General features: G+C 35.9%; 1 protein-coding gene across 2 annotated transcripts in view; it reads right to left on the reverse strand.

Moving 5' to 3' along the window:
- Positions 1-19,200, reverse strand: part of LOC145693621 (interleukin-1 receptor accessory protein-like 1) — a 321,166-nt gene extending 301,966 nt beyond the window's left edge. For both annotated transcript variants that reach the window (XM_081769777.1, XM_081769776.1), the window contains exon 1: positions 18,663-19,200. In XM_081769777.1, coding sequence (XP_081625903.1) covers positions 18,663-18,955 — 293 coding nt within the window. In that variant the 5' untranslated portion in view covers positions 18,956-19,200. The remainder of the gene's footprint in view (positions 1-18,662) is intronic.
- Positions 19,201-23,650: the final 4,450 nt, after the last annotated feature.

The raw sequence follows: 23,650 nt of genomic DNA on the forward strand, positions 1-23,650 counted from the left end.
GAAATATAAAAGATACATGAACATATTTTTATGATATAATCGTTTTACAACCGCTGCTATTACACTATAATGAAATTCTGGTATTATATAAAACTGCTAATTGAGGTATTAATGTAGTTTTTATATCCATCTCCTCCTCCTTTGGCAAACGCTCCAAGGTGGTGTAATATCTTGTAGATGAAACTTCAATTTTTTAAGTTCATAACAATAATGTAATTCTTTTTACTATTATTGTTGTTGTTATTATTATGGAAATTATTTCTTTCAGGTTCACATACACATATGATTATAAAACGCAGTATACGCGCGCTTTTTTGCGGAAAATTCAAGTTTAGGTAGACTTTTTTAATAATTTTTGATTGTCCGACTTGAAAGATGTGGTAATTCTGATTAAATAACTTATATTCTTCTTATCAAAAGGCCCAGTCTCAAAAATTATCAAATTGTTAACTATTAGGATTAGGCTTTTTAAAGAAAAACATATATTTTTAGATTTTACTACAAGGTTTATGGGAGTGGGCATGAAGACTCTTTACATAGTCTATAGCCTATAGCTATGCGTTTCAAGTTTTTCATTAGCAATATTATACTATTGATTAAAAACTGTATGTCTAAATACAAGCAAATGCCCCAGCCCTCCACCAAATGACGCCCTGGCAAGAAAATATAAATTTACACAACTCAGCTTTACAATATAGATTACAGAGTTTGGTTGTGGATCCAAGCCTTTGGCACATTTGTAAACTGTCTGCCCGTTAGCAACATCTCGTGGCACTATTTGAAGAAAGATTAACTAGCAACAATTATCAGCTTGACTGAACTAAAGGTAATTAGCATGATTGAGGCGTCTTGTTTATAATAACGATTAAGTTTGCGTCTAGATATCTAAATGTTTTCGCCTAGATATTTATGCAATCTGCAACTCTTATATGTTTTGAGGTTTGCATATTAGCTCCACTCACAGATTGGTATGTGCTTCCTGATAAGAGTATTATTAACCCTGGAATACACAGGGGGGTGCTGGAGCACCCCAGACGTTATACTCATCGCCATTTTGGCTCTGTTCTCAGGCACATTGATTGGTGCTTCCGTGTATTCTCATTTTGGAGCATGACATTCACGGTGTTTGGTGCGAAGCAAATTGTCTCGCTTTAGAAGAGAATATATTCAAGGGGTGGGGTTCTCCAGCACCCCACCTGTGTATTTACGTATGTGAAATTCGATTTTTGACGAAATTCGTTTTAGATACTTTGCGTGCATATTTGTTTAATTGCATGATGGCGAAAGTGTGTGCAGGTTCAAGCAAGTTTACTGAACACCTTAGAAGAATATTATTATTCTGAAGGTAATTTCAGTGAGTCCGATGACAATATTGAAGTATAATCGGAAGTCGATGATGAAATTAGTGGAAGTGACACGAGTGACACTGAGAGTAACATGGAAAATGATTCAGCTATAAGGGGAGCCTCTATATTAGGAAGAAATGGTCATAAATGGAATTCTCAACCATCCGTTCGGAGTTTCTAAAAAAGCTTGGATTGCAGTTAGCTACACCCTACATGCTGGAGCCCCTCAAGAAGAATCTTCCGACTAATTTGTCTATTGGTATCAGAAATATCCTCGGAATTCAAAAAGAACTGTCACCTGTAATTGATTCAACATCTAGTCTTCCAGAGCAAGCACGATGTCGAACGTGCCCTAGGAATAAGGACAGAAAAATTAGATCTTTTTGTTTCAGATGCAAAGAGGCTGTCTGTGCTGAGCACAGAAAGGAAGTTGCATTTCGTGCAGTAAGGAATAGCTGTGTCTGTTCAAAAATATATACAAACTCTTATTGTGTATTCTTGTAACTGATGAAGTAAAATAAATATATTTAAGTTCGTATATTATAATTTAATAGCGTTTAATTATATGGGGTGCGCTGGCACCCCACCTGTGTATTCACGTCAGCTTTTTTTGACTGTGTATTCCAGGGTTAACCTTGAAGAAATTGACTCTCCCACACCTCTTTAAAAATAGGATATTCATCTTCCTTTAATAAAGAAACCTGAAATGATTTTCGGGTTCGAAAAAGTGGTCATGGGCAATTAACAGAGGACATCGCGTAACCTTATTTATTGTTATAGCGTATTGGAGAGTACGGTGGCTCAATGGAAGAACATTTACCTCTGGTGTGTGAGGTCCCTGGTACAATTTCCGGCCAAGTAAATTTGTGGTGGACAACGTGTCCGTGGGTTTTCTCGGGGTGCTTCCGTTTTCTTCTACTTTCTCATTCCACCAATTCTTCCATCATCATTCAATTACTTTAATCATCTCACTTACCCTAAAGGACATAAGCGTGGGACGTTGAACTGAAATATTTCATTTTCATTTCGTTATAGCGTACCAAGATCCTTCCAAAACGTTCACAAGGCACCGAAACAAAATTCCTTATTTAAAATGCGATATGTAGACGGGTTTTTTTTTAAGTACATTAATTTCATACATATTATAAAACCTAATGTGAATAAAATGATCTTAATTCTGATTAACATATTGATGACGTCATATAATAACGTAGGCAGTTCTAGTCATCTCCGGTAATTCCAACTTCCACAAACAAAAAAACCTTGTAAGCTGTAGAATACGAAGATCAAAATGAGGGTATGATAAACGATCTGAACACGCCAATTTTGTGTTCATGACAGCTACTTAAATACGCTCGCTATCTATACATTTCTGAATAAATAAGCCTGAATTGCTCTTGATTTGACTGTTATTTCCAATGATGGTCCTCTTAAGAGATCGCTGCAGGTGACGCATTCTTGGGGTTACTGCACATACTACAAAAGAAAAGAACATATCCAAGGACGTCTTTGAAAACTTGCTCCGGCTGGCTCCTTTCTGCTATGCTGTACTCGTGCTGAGTGCATTGCATAGCACCAGACAATGACAAGTCTTCGACAAACAATTCCGCTGTTGTCAAGCGGTTATCGTTATCTGATGATCCAGAAAGCATGTTTCGTCTTGTCTCCTTGTCTAGTTCCAGATCACTAGTCAAAAGCAACTAAATTCTACACGTTTTTTTAATACAATTTCCTGGAAAGTTATTTTTAAAAGAATTTATATGTAGACAATGGAAAATTCAAGAGAAGGAAAATTCCAGAGTGGCTGATTCATTCCCACCTGGTTGACAGTAACAATGAACTCTTCCAAGTTGAAAGATGATGGTGTCCATTACCTCCGATTAGGATTCTTTGACCAACGGCTTATATTGAATACCTGCACTGTCTTTGCTTTTAAGCCCATTCATTTATGAGGGGAATTTTATTTTTCTGCTTTCTTTAAAATTAACAGGAATCGGTTGTTTGATTAACTAATTTCTTCCTCGAATCTATTTTATGTCCCTTATTTCCTGAAAATTAAATCTTGTAATATGCTAACTAACTAACTCTATGGTGTACGGAACTCTGAGGTTCAATGCCGCGTTCACAAAAGCTCTCCACTGACTTCTGTCCTTAGCCAACTGGATGCAGTTTCTACTTGATATCCATCCTTATTTCTGCGAGATCCATTTTAATATTGACCTCCCATCTGCGCCTATGTCTTCCTAATGATAGTTTTCCAGGGCTGGATTAACCCATCTGGAGGCCTGAGGCTAGAAAAAAAAGTGGCCCCTGATGACTTCACCTACTACATTTCTGTGAAAGTACAGTAGGAAAGTTGTTTCATATTTTTGGGCATATTTTATTTGATTATGATGATTGTATCTTCATGATTCTTTTAAGATAGCCAGTTAAGATTTTGATCAGAGTGGAGGCCCCTTCCACCTAGAGGCCCGGGGCTATACCCTCCCTAAGCCCCTCCATTAACCCGGCCCTGTAGTTTTCCGATTGGATTTCCAATTAAAAATTACATACGGTAATGTTCTTATATTCTTCCATTCTGGCAACGTGACCTGCCCACCTGAACCGCCTAGATTTGACGATCCTAACAATATTTCGTAAAAGGTTATGTAATTCCTCGTTATGAAGTTTCCGCCATTCCCCATTCCCGTTCCTCTTGTTATACGCTATATAATTTTAATGTTTAATAAACAAATTTATAAATAATATAAATACATTTTTAAAAAAACAAAGGAAATTTAAATCAGTAAAATTACGTAATTAAATTTCCAGTTCATTTCAAAGAAACATAGAAGTAACTCCCCATATACATTAATGAGCTAATAAACAAACATAGTTACTATTTCAGCAGCGTTAACCAATATGTTGAAGCTAATAATAATAATAATAATAATAATAATAATAATAATAATAATAATAATAATAATAATAATAATAATAATAATAATAATAATTTTGCATCATTTGTCTAGTAGGTAACGCCTCTTGTAGGTTAGGTTAGGGTTCGATTCTCGGTGGTAGAACATCGAATGCACTACTTTATTCAGACCGAATTTTAAATAGCAGGAATCGCTCTATAGTACATCTCAGTTGTCAAACGAAGTAAATACAAATTAATAAGCTGACCGCAGTGATTCAGTGGTAGAGCGCTCAGCTCTGGTGCGTGGAGTATTTGGTTCGATCCTAGCTTTTGCAAGCGGGCTTTGTGTTTAACAAAGACCGTGTGCTTTGAGTTTTCTCGAGGTTCTCCCACTCTCTTCATTCCACATTTCGTATCATCACCGTCTTCCCTAGGCTCGGAGCATAATAGTAGGACGTTAAACCTTAAAAAATCAATGAGCATCCATTCAATCAAATAATAATAGTAACAATTAAAAGTCCACAACATGTGCATATAAGTGCATTTGGGATAACAAACTGGAGTAGTGTTCCAGATCTTATTTCAATAACACGTTGTTTTTCATGGTTTTGGATTGCCTATCAGGATTTCCTCTCGCTAAAGCTCATAAACGCCTATGGCCGGCTCAGGGCCGGCGCTAGTTTTGCCGCCCTGGGCGGTACGTTCACATGCGCCTCTTTATTTTCTTTCTCAAATTTTGCCGCACCTGCATTCTTCTCTTTTTCAAATTTTGCCGCCCTGGGCGGTGGCACGGCTCGACCTCCTCGCGCCGGCCCTAGGCCGGCTAGATGTTTACACTAGTGAGTGAAGGGTCCTAGTGCAACAATTATCAACATCATTATTTCTTGCTTTGTAGGCCGACGTTCCTCACCTCATAAGAAATATTTCCGGCGGAAACGTTTCACAATACCCAGTAAACACCGGAAATTATTTTATCTCCAGCGGAAATCGAGAGACCATACGCTCCAAAACACAAGAAACCACAACCGCTACATTACAATTAGTATCCCAGGAAAACGTGTTTTTGTCAGATATTTTTTAAATAAATAAATGATTAAGACAGTAAAGAGGATCGCGCGATTCTATGTATGGGATATGGATAGCCACTTCCATATATCCTTTTATTATAGGCAACCAACATTTCTTTGCTACTTCCCAGGTTGCGTAGAAGCTAGGACATGTTACAGATTTTAAACAGACTACAGACAGCCACAATTATTCGTAAGGATGATAACAGATTGACAAGATTAACGAAGTCTCCCGAGATAATCCCTCTAGCTGTCTGCGAAAAGCACAATTCAAACATTCACTTTCAATTCAAGAGTAATCAGTGGAGTAACGGACGAACGAAAGTAGTAACAGTACAATCTTATCAGTCCAAATGAGTGATTTTAATAAAAGTTGAGCCTTGATATTCGTTTCAAACAAGATGTTTCTCATTTACTTATCAAAATTCCGCATAAGTTACTAAAGCCATGTTACAATTTTAACAATGTTAAGACAGAACTAAAAGAATTCGGCAAAACAGCCCACAGCTAGGTATTCTGAGATATCATCAAGCATTTATCTGTATCACTAAAGAAGTCAAAATTTTTATTTGACTCTCAGCAGCAAGGCTATATGAGACGTGGACCTACACCTTAACATAGGATCCAAACCACATGAACTCCCGCCGGGAATCGTACCATGTCTCCCATATCAAAGGTGTGTATGCTAACCGCTTAGCCACGAGGGAGCTCTGAAGCCAAAAATAAACTACTGTCAAACCGCAGATGGGCGCCAGGGCTGTTTAACGCATGAACCCGAATACCACTTACCCAGGGGCCCACAAGCACAATTACACATATTCCGTCTAAAATTTAGTAGTAGGGTCCCAGCACAATGCTTTGCCCAGGCACTCATAATTCTGCTAAAACGTCACTGGTGAGCAGACGTTTCTGAACTTCATATATTCTCCATTTCAAAGTGAGTCTAATGATTTAGGATTATTGTGATCACCACTGCGCAATGCCAGGGCTCAGAATTGCCCACAAAATTTTCCAGCAATCTGTTATATCGGGAGGAATCGAACTAAGTTTCCACTTAAGGAAGGAAAAAATTCAACACCCTTTCTTTGTCAGCAGATGTGTTGGATTTTTTTTATATCAATTTTCTTTACACTTTTTAATCATTTTCTCCCTACTGCTGTGAAAAAAAAAAGATTTTCAAGGGGTAAGCAAATAGCGTAGTTTCGAAAATTTACCGTTTAAAATTTTTAAAATAATTCTTCTAGTTGGGTGCTTCATAGATTTTTCTCGTATAATTATTACCCTCTCAAGTGAATCCGTAAGTATGCGAAATACTATAAATCATAAATATGAATAAATTTATATCTGGGGATTTTTATCTACCCCAGTTCTACCCGGCACCTACAAAGCAGTTTATTTCGGGGGGTTCAAAGCTGTTCAGGCGAATTCAATATGAGGATAAATTAAAATTTGTAAAATCAGTTCCAAATCGGGATTTCGAGGTAGGGATCCGGACCCCAGGACGCACATCTTGTGTCCGTCCCTGCTTCCACCGCATGTTTGCCGTAATTATCCAATTGCCACAAGTAAAGATTCCAATATAAAATTTCCTGGTATTATTTGTACAAAAACTTGTTGATACCGAAACCGTATGATTTACATAGGATCAGTCAAATTAGTTTTGAATTTGCAAATTTAGAAAAATCTTAGTGCTATCAAAAGCTTTGTTTTCCTTCTTATTATCATCGTAAACTAGAAACACAAATGGAATTTCCAAACCAGGTGACTAAATGAAAGCTTTACACTACTATTTACCAATTTTTCTGTTTCGCGGAAGAACTAACTTTAACGTTAACAGTCTTAAATTTCCTAACACCTTGGAATATCCAAACAAGAAAGAAAAAAACAAACTTTTGAAAATAATGAATTCTCTCAAGCGAGGTCTCCTGGAAATAACTTCTATAATTCCCTATTATTATCACATTTATTGTATCATTATTCTCTGCAGATTATACACTAATAGACACGCGTACAGCTCACCTACAGCAAATAATGAATGCATGACATCATTCTTCCAATTTAGCGACTTTACGATGATTCACACTTGTATATAGAAACATCTCCCAAACCGATAATCTGGAACACATACACTTGGCGACTTGTACGGAATTTACTTCGTATCTTTCCAGGGTAATTAATGCGCTTTCATTCATTATCCAAGGTTGCACAAATAACCCATTGTAAACAAAAGGATTGTGACTGTAGGTATAGGCCTTTTACAAATACAGCATACATACCGTTCCGTTCTGCTCCTTTTCTCTACTTTCATTGTTGCCAGTTGGATAATTTACGTATGTCACCTGCTTTTCCGCAATTTTGTGGTGGGTCAATCCATGTCAGTTTCTTACAGGGTATTTAACCCACTATTTCATATTTTCACGAAACTTCTGTCACTTGTTAATTAGTAGTACAAAAGTCATAACGTGTGTAAAGTATTTCCCCCTTAGACCAAATAGGTTTGGAGTTGGAGGCGATCAAACTTTGGGAAAATAGCACATGTAGGGTACAGAACTTCCGATATTCTGCTTTCAGACTGCACTCTAAATTGAAAATGTTACAGCTAAAGATCTAACAAACAGAGCTGCGTGAAAATTCTCTCAGAGAACCACCAAGGCTTCTAGATTTCAGAAAAAATATTTCGGCCTATGTTTAGCAGAAGGGGTCCAGCTCTTTTCTCTAAAAATGTTACTATTTTCGTAATTTCTGTTCACATGCGATTAGTTTAGTGTAGAGTTGGTTAGTTTAGGTTACGTTAGGTTAGTTTATGTTATATTAGTGTAGGAGTCCCGCATAATTTTCCAAAAATGATAGAATTTCGCTTATTTCTACTAATATTACGTTAGTTTAGGTTAGTTCAGGTTAGCTTACGTTAGTTTATGTTAGGTTAGCTTAGATTTGGTTACGTTATGTTACGTCTAAGTACTTGCATCACTCATTTCTCCTGTAAATTTTGTGTTTTTTAGTGCTTCTGGGCCCCTTGTACTAAACATACTCCAATATTTCAAAAAGAGAGTTAACTTCTGTCTTTGTTTATTAAAAAAATAAATAAATAAATAAAACTTAAATTTTTATGGAGTGAAAACACTGCATAACTAAACAAGATTTACCACAAAGATACAGGAATTTTGGTAATAATTTTTGTCTTCGGCTAAACGTAAAGTTTTGCTCTAAAAAAGTTATGAAAGAAAACCTGATGGGATTTTGGGTACCTCTTGGTATTATTAATAAATGTTATAAATTGATAAATTATAAATTACAATACTGTAAAATATAAATTACAATTAAAAATTACAATTATCAATTACTGTTAAATTATAAATTACAATATATATGCTTGAGATATGATGTTGGGAGGTGAAGTATCCCAAAGATTGCGCCCAAACCAGGACAGAAGGGGCCCAAGTACACAAATGCAATATAACGGGACACTTATACTAAAACGGGACACTTCTTATAAATAAATAATAAATATATAAATGCCAGCAGTTCTTAAACCTATGATTTATTTTGGTAATCGAAGGAACTTTCGAGTGTATCTATTGACGAATAGCTAAACAGAGAAATGAGATAGAAGAAATGCTACACTCGTACAATGATTAAAGATAGTGACACCAAGGATCTTATAAAATAGAGGATCTGCCCTTACAACAAAATCTTGAAGCCATGCGTCACAGTTTCACTACCCCTACTCTGCCCACTCCGCCCAATAGAATCGCAGTGTTTTGAGCCAACAAACATGGCGGAAACGAAAGTAGCCAATAGACGATGGCAGAAACGAGAATAGCTAATCAGACGTGCTGATGCTCGGTTGTTTTTTGGCTTCATCAATTTAACAGGATGAAGATACATATGGGCAGATCCTCTATTTATAACATCCTTGAGTGACACCCTATTTCAACAGCTGAAGACTTTGTATTGGACCATCCAATTTGCCGTGATCTATATTCCACCATCGACCGTGGTACATGAGTTGAGTCAGGTATGAATTTGTACACAGTGACGAATCCGAAGTTTTTTTCCATTCCAAAACCCCGTTTGAGTTCCCAAGACATTTTTTCCGCTTCAGAATAATAGAAACAGGATTAAATTCGGGTGCGTGGGTCAACCTGAAGAATGTATGGAGGCCGGAGTGTAGTGCTGGATACATCGTGTCCAGAAGTATCGAATTCAAGGAAGTATGGAACCTTAATTCCATACACAACCAAGGACGCACGCACAAGAGGTCCGTTCCCCGAAAACTTCCTAACTCAACACACATTTTGTACACTTTCTCAATAAAACTACACTTGTTTACCGGAAATGATTGATGTAGCATGATTATTTGATCTTACACTTCCTATGTACTCCTTCTCTTATAAAAGCAATCTAGTTCTATCACTTTTTTTCTTTCTGAAAATATAAGCGGAAGCATCTTGCGATTACTTACCGCCTTTTCGAGTGCAGAATAATACGTTCAATACTACATAACAACCTTGCAGTATTGGATACCCTCAAAGCTTGGACCCTCCCAACAAAAATTTCCGGCTGCGCGCCTGTACATAACCATCATGGCCTGTCTCGAAAGGAGGGCGACCTTACGTTACTTTATAGAGAAAGGTGTTATAGGTAATAATAACGCCTGATTGAACTGGCTAGGCAGAGATAGAGTCTACTGTCGCGGAAATCTGCCGCGATGAACCTTTGAGTTTCAACAGTCCTCTAACTGAACTACATCTTTTACTTCGGTAGATCTTCCCAAGAGAAATCATTAAACCATCATGACTTCTCATGTTAAAAAAAAAAAGGAAAAAAAAAAGACATGAAATGTAACCCAGGCGCGAGTGGGTGAGCTGAACAAACGCCCGTCCACCCACTCCCCCTCATTATTCGAAAGCAAACGAACCGCTTTATCGGCCACGCCATCAGACGCTTGTGATACATGGAAATCAACGAGCGGATTGATCGCTTCTTGGAATGCTTTGACGCAATTTCAATGAAATAAAAGGTTAACTTATATTAAGATGATAAATAAAACTCACTCAAGTATCATACGAATTAGGTAGTTACGCTATAGATGGAAAAAGATATATCATAGAAAACAATTCTCTGGAAAAATTAATACATATAACAATGTAATGTCATAACATTGTATAAATATTCCCATGGGTTGAGAAAACCAATTCAAAATTACCAATACAAAGATAAGGATTAAAAGTATGAATCGCCGCACTAAACATGCTCTTTCCCATTAGCTGACATAAACAAAATCTCCTCAGTCGTTTTTGAGAAAATATTCTGAAAACAAACTCACCCAGAAGAGTAAACTACCCCAGGAGATTTTCTAAAAGAAGAAATTACTTATATCCCATGTTAAAGTGCTGTTAATAAAATTTATACTTAGGCCTATTCCTGAAATGTGGACAAAACTTTCTTCTTCTTCTTCTTCTTTTTTTTTTACGAAATATGTCTAAAAATAACTTACTCCAAAAGGGAACTGTCTCTAGTACGAAAAATGATAGATTTGTTAGTGAAATATTTATTTTTTTCGTGGGTTTTCTCGGGGTACTCCCGTTTCCTCCCACTTTCTTCATTCCACCATTTCATTCATTTCTCATAATCACCGTCTCCTTTAGCCTGACCGGTATAATCGTGGGACGTAAAACTCAAAGATTTCATTTTCCCATATTCCTATATATATAAATCTTACACGCATACACAACTGTAAAATGATACGGACCAATAATCAAAAAGCTTATAAGAAACTGGACAATAATTCATGGATGTCGCTGCCAAGACGATGTGATAAAAAGGGGGCCGTGATATGAAACAGGGTGAGAAAGTCTGACGTATAGCGTACAGCGAGGCGAAGGGTCAGGTGGATCAACTAATATGAAGTAACTGCTGGATTAAGAATATGTGAGGAAACCCACGGAACACGATGTTGTCTACCACAAACTCACATGAACTAAAATCGAACAAGGGACCCCCCTCACACCAGTGATGTGTGCTCTACCACTGACCAATCAATGCTCCCTTGTGTCTGATTTCTGTCTTCTATTGAGTTTCTTCGTGGCTATGTAGATAGCGTACGTGCCTTTGGCGTGGAAGGCCCTGGTTCGATTCCCGGCGGGAGCTCACGAGTTTTGGGTCATACGTTAAGGGTCTTCACTACAGCGAAATTAAATTACAGCTAATTTTAGAGTTTTTCTGTAATATGTTCAAAACAAATAAAAATATTCGAAAAGCAGAAACATAGTGAACTAAACAATACGATTTTGCATGTGATACTGTTATCTCAACTCATATATCTGTTTTCGATTTACAACTGAAGATAGATTTAGCACTTTTTTGCGGGTTCTGTAAATAGCGTCATACTAAAAGCAGGTAGGTGAATTGTGGTAAAGGTATCACATGCAAAATGGTATTGTCTAGTTCACTATGTTTCTGCTTTTCGAATATTTTTGTTTGTTTCGAAGATACTGCAAAAAAAAAAAAAATAAATAAATAAATAAATAAATAAATAATAATAATAATAATAATAATAATAATAATCTAAAATTAGCGGTAGTTTAATTTCGCTGTAGTGAAGACCCTTAAGCTGTAAGTCCTCATCTCATATGGTATCGCTTCTGAAATGGACGCTAAAGCTAAATTCTTCTATTTTGGCTTGCTTGCGTCCTTGAAGTGTCATATTTTTTACAAAATGAACAAAATACGCAAAATAATAATAATAATAATAATAATAATAATAATAATAATAATAATAATAATAATAATAATAATAATAATAATTATTATTATTATTATTATTATTATTATTATTATTATTATTATTATTATTATTATTATTATTATTATTATTTTCAGCTAAATAGATAATTCTGGATGCGTCTCTTGTTTACGTATCCATAATTAAGGATGACACAATCAAATGCACTATTATGTAATGTGCTACATACCCACAGACTCTTAAAATTACAGCCATATTAAGTTAAAAAGCATAGCACAAGGGAATGGCTTCGGTACTTTCCTTTTATCACATGGTCGTGTGCTCAGTGGCATACTTGTAGAACAAAACACTACATTGGAGGACCTCGTGAGGATGAGAAGAAAACCTCATTGTTTATGCAGAAGTGTAAACAAGTTGAGTGGCAGTTGAGATCAATAAAGTGTTGAAAAGACAGCCATTTCAATGCGTCTGTTGTTCATTCAATGAAGAGATGAGCAGAATTGTGAATGAGAATTCAGTTAAAACACTATAACGATCATAACGTTACGAGTACTGACCAGGAAAGAAAGAAAGAAAAAAGAAACACGTTGTCAACAGATATTCATAGTTTAAAAAATGTTATCATTGAATGGAAAGAGGTGTTAATATTCGCTTATTGTGTTTATTTATTTGGAGTCCCTGGTAAACATCGAGACCGTATGGCACTGTACACAGAGGCGCACCCACAGGGAGTCCACCAGGTATGGACCCTTCTCAAAACTTCTGACATACATATGTACACTTTCTCAATAAAACTACATTTGTTTAAGAGTCTTCATCCCGGCGAAATTAAAATACCGCTAATTTTACAGTAATTATGTGATATCTTCAAATAGATAAAAGATAATTGAAATGTGGAACAAGAGCGCCCTAGACAATATTATTTTGCGTGAGGTACCGGTATCACAAGTCACCTAGTGGCTTTCCGTTTTCAGCTGTTTAGAAACGCGAAAATAAATGCCGATTTTCAAAATGGCTCGAAATCGAAAGCAGATAAGTGAGTCGTGATAACGGTATCTCATGTAAAATAATATTGTCTAGGGCGCTCTTGTTCCACATTTCGATTATCTTTTATCTATTTGAGGATATCACATAATTACTGTAAAATTAGCCGTATTTTAATTTCGCCGGGATGAAGACTCTTAACAGTGAAATGATTGATGTAGCATGAAAATTTGATCTTACACTTCATCTGTACTCTTTCTCTTATAAAAACAATCTAGTTCTATCATTTTTTTTCTTTCTGAAAATATAGTTGAAAGTATTTTACAATTACCTATCGTCTTTTCGGGTGCAGAATAATACCCGTTCAATACTATATAGAAGTAGTGCTTTTTAGTATTGGACCTTTCCTCATAAAGCGTGGATTCCTCCCAACAAAAATGTTTGCTCCCTGGTACTGTACGATACAAGTATCTATATAATTCACCCCGGGAGCTCTGATTGGGAATCGAACTTCGGTCTATCATATCAAACGCAAGAACCCTAATTAATTACTTACGAATAATTCTGAGAAGCATTATGCACACAAATACTTCTAAACAAAATAATTCAAATATTCTGAAACTTGAAAGCGGCGCAAAATTCGGGAGGAAAAAGGAACGAGAGGGAAAATTACTTGGAATATATGTATGGGGGCGCCGTCGTATACTCTCGCCCCGGGCGCTGATTTTCCACGGCACGGCACGGCACTGAGCCATACGACGTGCTACTGTTGTTATAACTTCAAGACCAAAGAAAATCAAATTCTAGAGGATGCAAGCCAAAACATCTATACCTAGCAAACAATTCAACATTTTGTGTACGGTACTCTCCTGTGCTGTATTGTACAAATATTTATGTTTAACTGTTACTGTACATGACATGTGTCAAATCTGTGTTGCATGACAGTGCCTATTAAACCAAAACACAAAAATTTATATCCGAATCCAGTAGCTAGATCAGAGTTTGGACACCATATATATATATTTTTTTCATAATTCGAAGGCTAAGTACAAGCCAAAATGCCTAAAGCCAAAGTAAAATATCTAGTCTGCAATGGTGGCAGGCATTCACTAGCAATAGAACTATATAAAGGCCGTAATTTATACACCACACACACAAAAAAATAAGCATTTTTATGTTAGTAATCCAGCATCTTCGCTAATTCGACACCCTTTTTCTCAAGAGAGGCCGGACTAATGTAATTATCAGGGCTTGAAAAATCCACTCACCTGCTCGCCAATGGCGAGTACTTTTTTACATTTGGCAAGTAAGAGCCCGATCAATCAAAAAGATGTTTTATTCCACGTCACTCTTTTTTTTTAAATATTTATAAGAGACATACCAACAAACATAATAAAAAATGTATTGATATGTTGACTGAGTCGCAAAGTGATTTTTGTTTCATTGTCTAAACACTGTGACTGGTCTGGCCAGTCGTTTTTTTTTTTTTAATTTTTAATTTTATTTATTTATTTTGCTGGACTATATTCAAGTAAGATTTTTCAAGCCCTAGTAATTAATCTCTTTCCCCCAGGTGAAGTGAACCGAAAACGTCACTTAAATGCATCCTTTCATATGTTTTTCACTATCACATTAGCTTTTCCTTCAAAATATAAGAAAATTGTTTAATAAGAAAGAAAGGAAAGAAAAGAGAGACCAATATTCTCGTAGTCATACAATACGACCTCTTCTTCTCTTCTGATCGAACAAAATGACCATTTCGTTATTTTTTTAAAAATAATGTTCGGCTTCGATTTATGGCGTTAAGTGTGCCTGTCATTTAAAATTAACTTAAGTTTTAATTGGTTGATTAGTGTTTAGCCTCCCGTTCAGCAACGAGGCTATATGAGATATGCAGTTAACAGCTTAACGTGAAATAGGAACCACAGAGCTTCCACTGGAAATCAAAGCTGAGTCTGCTGCACATTTTTTTTTTTTAATGTTTTAAGAGTAGCACGTACTGCGAAGGATTCAAAATAGTATTGAATTAATCTTTGAGTTAGTTTGAATGTTTATTGTCTTCGCTTCAGATTTTTTAATGATGCGCACGTACTTCGGCGGATATTATTATGAAAAGGACAAAGAAAAAAATCATTCAATGTTACCCAATCTGTCCGACTGTCAACCTAAACTCTTTCGAATAATTTTTCTACTTGTTCTTGATTAGTGCAGTGAGTACATATATTTAAAGTCTGTGTTACGAAGTAGTAATAATAAATTTATAAAAAAGTTAAACACGCGTCTAATTATTTTAAAAATGGACTCTCAAAAAGCCAACCAAGCTTCCCATAGTAGCACAAAAGCTTTCGGCCAGTTGGCGCGTGCCTGGCTTTTGGCTTTCTACGCTTGCACTTGAAACTCATGCTTTCATACAATCTGCCTTTTGGTGTATATAGTGCAAGCGATGTTTTAGGCCCTTTGTAGTGCGCCATAGTATCACTGGTCGTTCATTGGCTATTGACTTGACTTGTTAAACACTTGCGTCAAGCATGAATGGAACACTGAATGCAAGGTTGCCCCCATGTAACTTCGTAACTGGAATCCAGCTTGCGGCATGTTTCCACGTTTTTCAATCAAGCTGGATGCAACTTGCCCGACTTGCAATTCAAGCTTACAGCAAACTGTTTGTAAGGTGTCTCTGCTACTAGGGTTATGTTTCGGTATTGAGTAATTCGTTTGACAAATTATATTCTTTCAATACCTGCGCACTGGTGATTTGTCTGTTAATGCATTATAGTTTGTTGGTAATTCAACAATGTGAAATGACACTAATCTGTTTCTATCACTTGTGATTAGAATATTGGGCCCTTAATATTTTATAATTACAAAGATTGCCAATTTCCTACGTGCCTTTAAAGTGTGAAGGATCTCTGGTTATGAAAGTTTGATGTGTTCAATATCAGTCTTAGAAGCTCTTATTGCACAAAGAATTGAACAAGCTTTAACCCATTTCCTAATTCAAAGAAGAAAGCAGGGTAAATTTACTTCCAATCTTAACTAATTTTAAGCAAAAAAAAAAAAAAAAAAAAAACTCGAGAAACATACACCTTTCCCAATAAAAATCAACAAATTATGTTTCTCTTATAATTCACAGACATGATCATTTGAGAAATGTTCTCGCTATTCTGGTTATGGGATCTCTTCTTCACCTCTATTTAGCTATTTCTGCTCATGTTCAAATACGCCTATCACTGTCAAAACATCTTATCAATCCTATTTTTAATTAATTCGCAGCTACTGCTCTTAAACAATACCAAACACAGTAATATTGGCATCACACAGTAACTCTCATATTCCATTTTTTTTTCAAGTGATAAAGTTTGATTTCAAAATTGCAGTACATAATTTGAATTTTAGTACAAGATAAAACACCAAACTAATTAGTATTTGATTGCCAAACAATCTGAGAGTATGCATATTTAACATTCTTATCATAATAACTGCAAATCACAATGTTCTTGGAATTATACTGGGATGTCCATATGTGTAGAATGAATTAACAGTCTGTTGTTTTAGAATACAATATTTAATCGTGACAAAGAACCACACTGCTGTCTCTTGAGTATCATACTCAGACATTATTAAGTTAAATGGAATCACAAAAAGCTGGAACTAAAACTTGACTTTGTGGGTTCTTTTGGCTGCAAACGTTTTTACAATATCCTCAAAATCTAGCTTTGAAGCTAACTTATGCTCTATGGATATGATGCTAAGCAGGGGCGGATCCAGGGGGGGCGTCGCCCCCCCCAGAAGAAGAAACTTTTTTATTTTATATATAAATAAAATATATAGTTTATTTTTTGACGCTCTTAAAAGTAGCTCTAAGTAGCAGTATCACAACCCACCGCTTCCCCAGAAGTCCGTCCTGGACCCGCCCCTGATGCTAAGGTTGGTGGGTCGATGTTGTCAACTGTTTTTTTTTTCCTTACAGTGCAAAATAAATATTTGTGGTTTTGCGCCTCTCAAATTCGGCGCCCAGTGCACAGCCCCGTTTGCTCCCCCCTAGTTGCGTTACTGATTAAGGAATTCAAATATAAATAAGTGAATGTTCTATATTCACGATTACTTCATTATAATTATCCCACTCTTCCTGTTATCATTATTAATGGTAGTATAAAATTATCTATAAAAACAAGTAAGTGAAAGCAGTGTATTAGGAGCAGGATATAGTTTTCCTCTTGAACCTACATACACCCACGTCACACGAAAAAAGAAAACGATTTCAACACATGTTTCCTAGAATCGTGTGATCGACGAACGGGTGGATCAATGTGTGCTAACCTGATGTCAGCACGACATTATGAATACTTACTTAACAAGACATTGGACACTACAAAAATGGTAAAAGTTTATTAAAAAATCAACAAAATAACAAACAGGTGACCGCTATAAGGAATAATGAATATGAACTTTACGCCGGCGGCGGACATTTCGTGAGAAATGCACGTAATTATCTGTCATGGAATATCATGGAAATTCCGTTACATTGTTAAGTAATGCGAAAAATCTTGACGTGTGATTACTGCATGCAAAAATATAAATTAAGATGGTCTACTCTATTGCAGTTGCAATAAATAAATAAATAAAGATGGAGTCCGATTCCAATACAAAGACGTCTATTTTATTTTTTTGAATATAACTACATGTTATTGATTCTGCCTTACAAGTCTGCCTTCAATTAAATAGTTAATAAGTAAAATAATTTATTTGAAAATTAAAGCTGTTCTCGTTTTAAGACCAAGAGTATAGTAAAGCCGACTCATTCAATCCAATAGACTCTACATGGAAAAATAGTTATTTACATTATAAGGTAAGATTAGTATAGGTTTATTATATTTAATCTAAACTTAGTTATCAAACGTCTTTTTACGGGTACATGTCCTCTTTTTCAAGTCCTAAAAATGGCCCACTTTTCTCTATTTTCCTAAAAAGCTCCCTGGACTATCTTTCGGGAACGAAAACAAAAACACATCTGGACAAAAAAGAACGATAACATTAAGTAACTGAAAATAGCAATGGGATATAAACCAGGAGTGCCTACAAGGGGGGGCTATGACGCAAAGTGCGTCATTGAAATATTTGGGGGGGGGGTAAAATCTGTATAAATATGTTTGAGGGAGTGTAAGAATTAATCGAAAAGAAGATTTTTTTCATGGAAGAACACCTATGGGTAGACCATTGGGGGGGGGGGTGCGTCATGGACATAAGGGGGGTGGGCACCACTGTATAAACACTAAGGAAATACAAGACATTCAACTCTTAAGCGCAAAAGAAAGTATTTTTAATATCTCTGCAATCGGTATCATAAAAATTTAACTGTATTTTCTCGCTATGCCATTGAGAAATTTGTGAAATAGTATGTCTTCTTGTATAATCTGAAAAGTAAATCCGTAAAGCACGTTCTGCCGCTAAAGCTATCCAAAACCCTATTTAAAATACCTTTTATACACATAGATATTTTAGAAAAAGATCACAAAAATGAGCAAATTCTATCAAAAATTAACAAGTTGAAACATGTTAATTAAGGTGCTCTACAAAAGTGGGGAAAAATATACAGTATATAAAGACAAAACACTTACCATTCTATGCTTCGATATCCCTTGGCACAACAATGAAGTGATTTGAATTTTGTTGATATTGCAAAATCTCTTGTGTTTATTTCTTTGGTAAATTGTAACCAGGAGGAATTCGTTTCAAATGTCAGTTCATCGCAATAGTCCACTACAGCTTCAACACTATTGACACACCACAAACAAAATAACACTAAGTATATCAGAAAACCAAATATATTTCGTCTCACTGATACAACACAATTAACGCCAGACTGTGACGTATTGTGTTGTATTAAAAACAAATTGTTTTGTTTAGTCATTTTAGATTTTCCACAGGTAACTTTTTTAGAAACATTAATTTTATGTGTATTTAAACAAAAAGTAATTTGTTTTGATATTTTATCACTATAAATGCACTGTATTAGAAACAATACTAGCTAAGTTCGGCAATGAAACAATTAAAGAATGGAGTGTAATTTATGAATTGCTCCACCGATAACTTTTCAGTGTTACACGCGCTGTCTAGCTAGCAGAGCTAAGAAACTCCATCCTCCTCCGAACTTTCATTGCCTCATACTGCGATGCGTGCGCGCAAATCTGCACGATTTTCTCGTGGAGTCTTATCGCTGTAGTGTTGCCAGCTACAGAGATCCCAACTGTGGAGATATTAAAAGTTGTGAATTTAGCGCTCAATCAAACGCGAAAAAATACAATAAAATACTATAAGAATATAGTTCTCTTGACATAACAAAGCTGCAATACCACTTCGTCTTCTTTCTGTTGCTCTTCTTTTTTCCTTTATACTTATTTTAGATTTATCATGGTACCAGTAAAAGTGATAAAAGCAGTGGTATCACTCAAATCATTCAACAACCGGTTCTGTGATTAGTATTTAAGAACCGGTTCTATAATCAATATACTAAATTGACTTAGTATAAATGTTATTACAGTATGATTATATTTTTATTATTATTTTCCAATAGAACTAGTGATTACGGTTACTCATATAGCACTTCTATATTATTTTTTTGTATAGTGATTTTCAAAAGCAATACTAGATTATTATTATTATTATTATTATTATTATTATTATTATTATTATTATTATTATTATTATTATTATTATTATTATTATTATTATTATTATTATTATTATTATTGGTAACTACTGGATCTGGACGTAAAAAGACATTTTCAACAACCGGCTCCGAGAACATGAGAAATTTTAGCAATCGGTTCGCATGAAATGGATGAATTAACACCATGCTGCACAGATTACTGACAAGTCATTACCCGTCAAACATTGTAAAATACAGTATAAAAACATTGCTAATAAGAATTTCTCTCATAAATTAATGTTAATTTGAATACTTTGTTAGTATAAGCTTGATTAATTAGATATAGTTCTCATACATCAGTGACTGAGTTCAGTCGCGGCTAAGCGGTTAATGTACGCGCCTTTGGCTTTGGTGGCCCGAGTTCGATTCCCGGCGGGAACTCCTATGGTTCCTATCCCACATTAAGCTGTAGGTCCACGTTTCATGTAGTCTTGCTGCTGAAAGACGCTAAACTCAAAATCAAAACATGTCGGTAATGCAAATAAGGGACGAAATGAATGCAGAGGTACAGTTAGCGTTCTGCGTTCTTGATTCATAATAGGAAGAAACGGTCGAATGTGTTCATCGTGTTTTTACTCATGATTTTTCCACAGTTCCATCAATCAAATGCACATTTAAATACAGTATAGGTGTATTATCTTATTAAAAAGAACATTTTCCCCCCTCTCTCCTGCAGGTCCGTAGCCAGACCGATGCTTAATGTAGGGGGGCCCGGTGGAAGTTAGGGGGGGCGATCAAAAATATTAGTTCATCCCATATTATATAATTCATTTCCAAGCCTACCGTGAAAATTTTAGAGGGGGACAGTAAAAATTTAGGGGGGCCCGGCTCTCTAGACCCCCCTGGATACGAGCCTGCTCTCTTGTAAATCTAGGAAAAAGGATTTAAGTTCCTCTGGTTCTCATACGACGATATATACTGTTAACTGACTTACGAATGAACTTTAAAAGCTCGTTATTGAATTTTCTGTTTGTTTGTGTGTCTGTATGTCTGTTATTTGCATTTTTTTTTTTTTTTTTTAAATTTTGATCCCTCCATTCGATAAAGCATCAAAAACTATCTGAAAGAAGCGATGGAATTTTTCGCGTCACTCTTAGCATTTCCCAAGATATTGGTCAAAAAAGTTCCAATTTCGGGAGATTTAAGGAGCCATATCTCGGGAACCGTAAATCAGTGAAAGATGATATTTTTTTCGAATTTTTCAATTTTGAGCCCTCCATTTAGAGCACGTGTCTTCGTAAAAACAACATATCGTAGAACGATTCAACAGAACTCTTATAAACAAAAGAAGTGGAAAAAATTTAGTAGTCAAGGAAATTATAAATGGATAGATATATTACAAGAATTGTTTAATGAGTAAAATACATAGAACATTTGGTATAAAGCCTGTATAAGTTGATAAGAAAAAATAATTCTTTTTAGATTAAGTTCGTTTTAACAGTGCTCTTGGAGCATTCTCAACTTTTTTTTTTGTATTTTTTTTAAATTTCTTAATCCTGGACTTAAGCTAAGCAACTTATTCAACTTCTTCTAAGATTTTTTCCAGTTATGTCTGGGGTAGAATTTAAAGAAGTTGTTTTCTTTATAAGTTCGAGGGACTCGCAGAAGGATGCACGTCAAGTTTCCAGAAAAGAGTATTCCCATTACGTAGACGGTAGTAAAAATACCTGCTTAGTGGATGTCCAATGCACACGAAATCGACTCAGGATGTGAATCATTTTAAATTGATTCGTAACTTCATGCAGAAAAATATATAAATAACCTTAAAATATGCACTAACCTTCCAAATATGCATTTGCATAATGCACATATCCATTTTTTTTAAATCCGAGCTCTACTCATGAGCTTATGAAGCAATGTTACTTCCAGACCTGTTTTTTTTTTTGGGGGGGGGGGCATTGCTCCCCGGAGCTCTGGGAGTGCCTCCCGGAGGTAAAGGTCTGCACGTGTCGGAATTTTTAGCCCGAGCCTGGACCGGCCCGTGAATTTATAACGTGAGGCCTGACCTGAGTCCGAGATCTGATTTATCCTTTAGGCCCGAGCTCGGCCCGAGTCCATATGATAATCAAATGAGCCCGAAATAGGCCCGAATTATAGAAACTTAATAATTAAGGCAAAACTGTATTTTTATTTACACTAATTAGAGACTTAATTTTGCAGTTGTGCTTTAAAAGTTCTCCAGAAAGAACGGTGTAATATATATCGTTGCACAGTATATTTACAAAGTTAGAGCCGAGAAGGCCCGAGAAATATGGTTGTATATTTAAAAATTTACGGTCCGAGCCCGTGGAGATCTCTACTCTACCGCAGAATATTAGAGTTGTTGAGTTGATTTTAGTTTAGCGTCCCTTTCAGCAGCGAGGCTATATGAGACGTGGACCTACTGATTAACGTGGAATCCGAACCACATGAGCTCCCGCCGGGAATCGAACCCGGGTCTCCCACGCCAAAGGCGCGTACGCTAACCGCTTAGCCACGGAGGAGCTCAAACACGCAGAATATTAGAATCTTACAATATTGTTATGACAAGGATCTTAACCATATTTAGATATGAGCATTAATATTTAACATGTAACCGCAAGCTACTTCGTGGGTTAAAATGTAAACAATTAGAACTTTTAAGCGCTATTTTAACTTGTAGCATACAGCAAGCTGAAGATTTGGGGGGTCGGGGGTGAACAAGCAGTATCTAGAATGCAAATGCATTTTGACAAACCGTGGAAAAGTAAACTATAGTGATCGCACGTAGTCGTGAAGCTCGATCTAGATTTACTAATTTCAGCATCCAATAGAAGCGAGAGAATGTTCCGGTTGTCAACCCCCATCCATAAAATTTTGTCAATGTCGTCTCTCGTGCTATACGGAGAATATCTCTTGATAGTGCAGTATTGTTGGATTGCCGCTAACTTTTGTTTTGTTGTTATACTATATTTTTGCTAATGTTATTATTACCATTCAATTCGAATAATTGTTAATGTTCGTGTTATTGTTTTCTTTTTTTAAGTGTTGTTTTTTTCTTTCACTCGTTTGCCATGTGTTCTAAGTTTGGCAACGTTGTTGATCAGTGGTCGAAGTGAGACGGTATGCGGTGGTATGTCATACCGCCTCTGATTTTTTAGTAATGCGTACATACCGTCTCTGGTTTTTCAGTGATCAAGACAATATTTAAATAGCCGGTATGTTGAGTCAAAATCATAATAAAACATACCGCCTCTGCTCTTTTCCCACTTTGAACACTGTTGTTGATACATTTGTTGTTTCACGTTTTCTGAAGTATGCGTTCGGAAGGTAGCTCTTCTACGAATCGTGCCGAATTCTTCCGATGTATCACACGTGAGGCAAAGCAGTTCTATGATTGGTGTAAAGCCTAGGCTTCACGAGTCCTCGCAGTCACTATGGACTTGAAGAAGAAGTTAGTAAAACATTAAAAGCCCTGTTCGTTCCAAAGAGAAAGGCTTTTCCGTACATAACTCAGTGAGATAAACCAAAATAAAATACAGTGCAGGATCCAACGCCATTACGCAAAGTTGTTCCATGTTCTTTACACCGTTGTCATCGCACACTTGGTTGACCTTTCACAATAGTGCAGACGTTGAGAGTCAAATATTGTATTTAAAACCATTGCACGAATTGCTCCAGGGAACTACATAAGAAGGAACACGCATTTATAAAAATGCAATGCGGTGCATAGTGTACAAAGCTAAGCCCGGAGAATGCTGGGAGCAAAAAATGACAAAATAACAGCGAAAAAGAATTGCAAATCAAAGCAAGATTTTTATTTTTATTTTCATAATTGGTGAACTAGCAAATTTATGACTAAAAATGCATGTATTATCAGTTCTTGAAGTCAATATTTGGAAAGCTAGCATTAGGTTAAAATTAGTTCCAATTCCTAAT

Source organism: Thermobia domestica, chromosome 8 (assembly GCF_964235325.1).
Source record: "Thermobia domestica chromosome 8, izTheDome1.hap1.1, whole genome shotgun sequence".
NCBI classification, from domain to species: Eukaryota; Metazoa; Arthropoda; class Insecta; order Zygentoma; family Lepismatidae; genus Thermobia; species Thermobia domestica.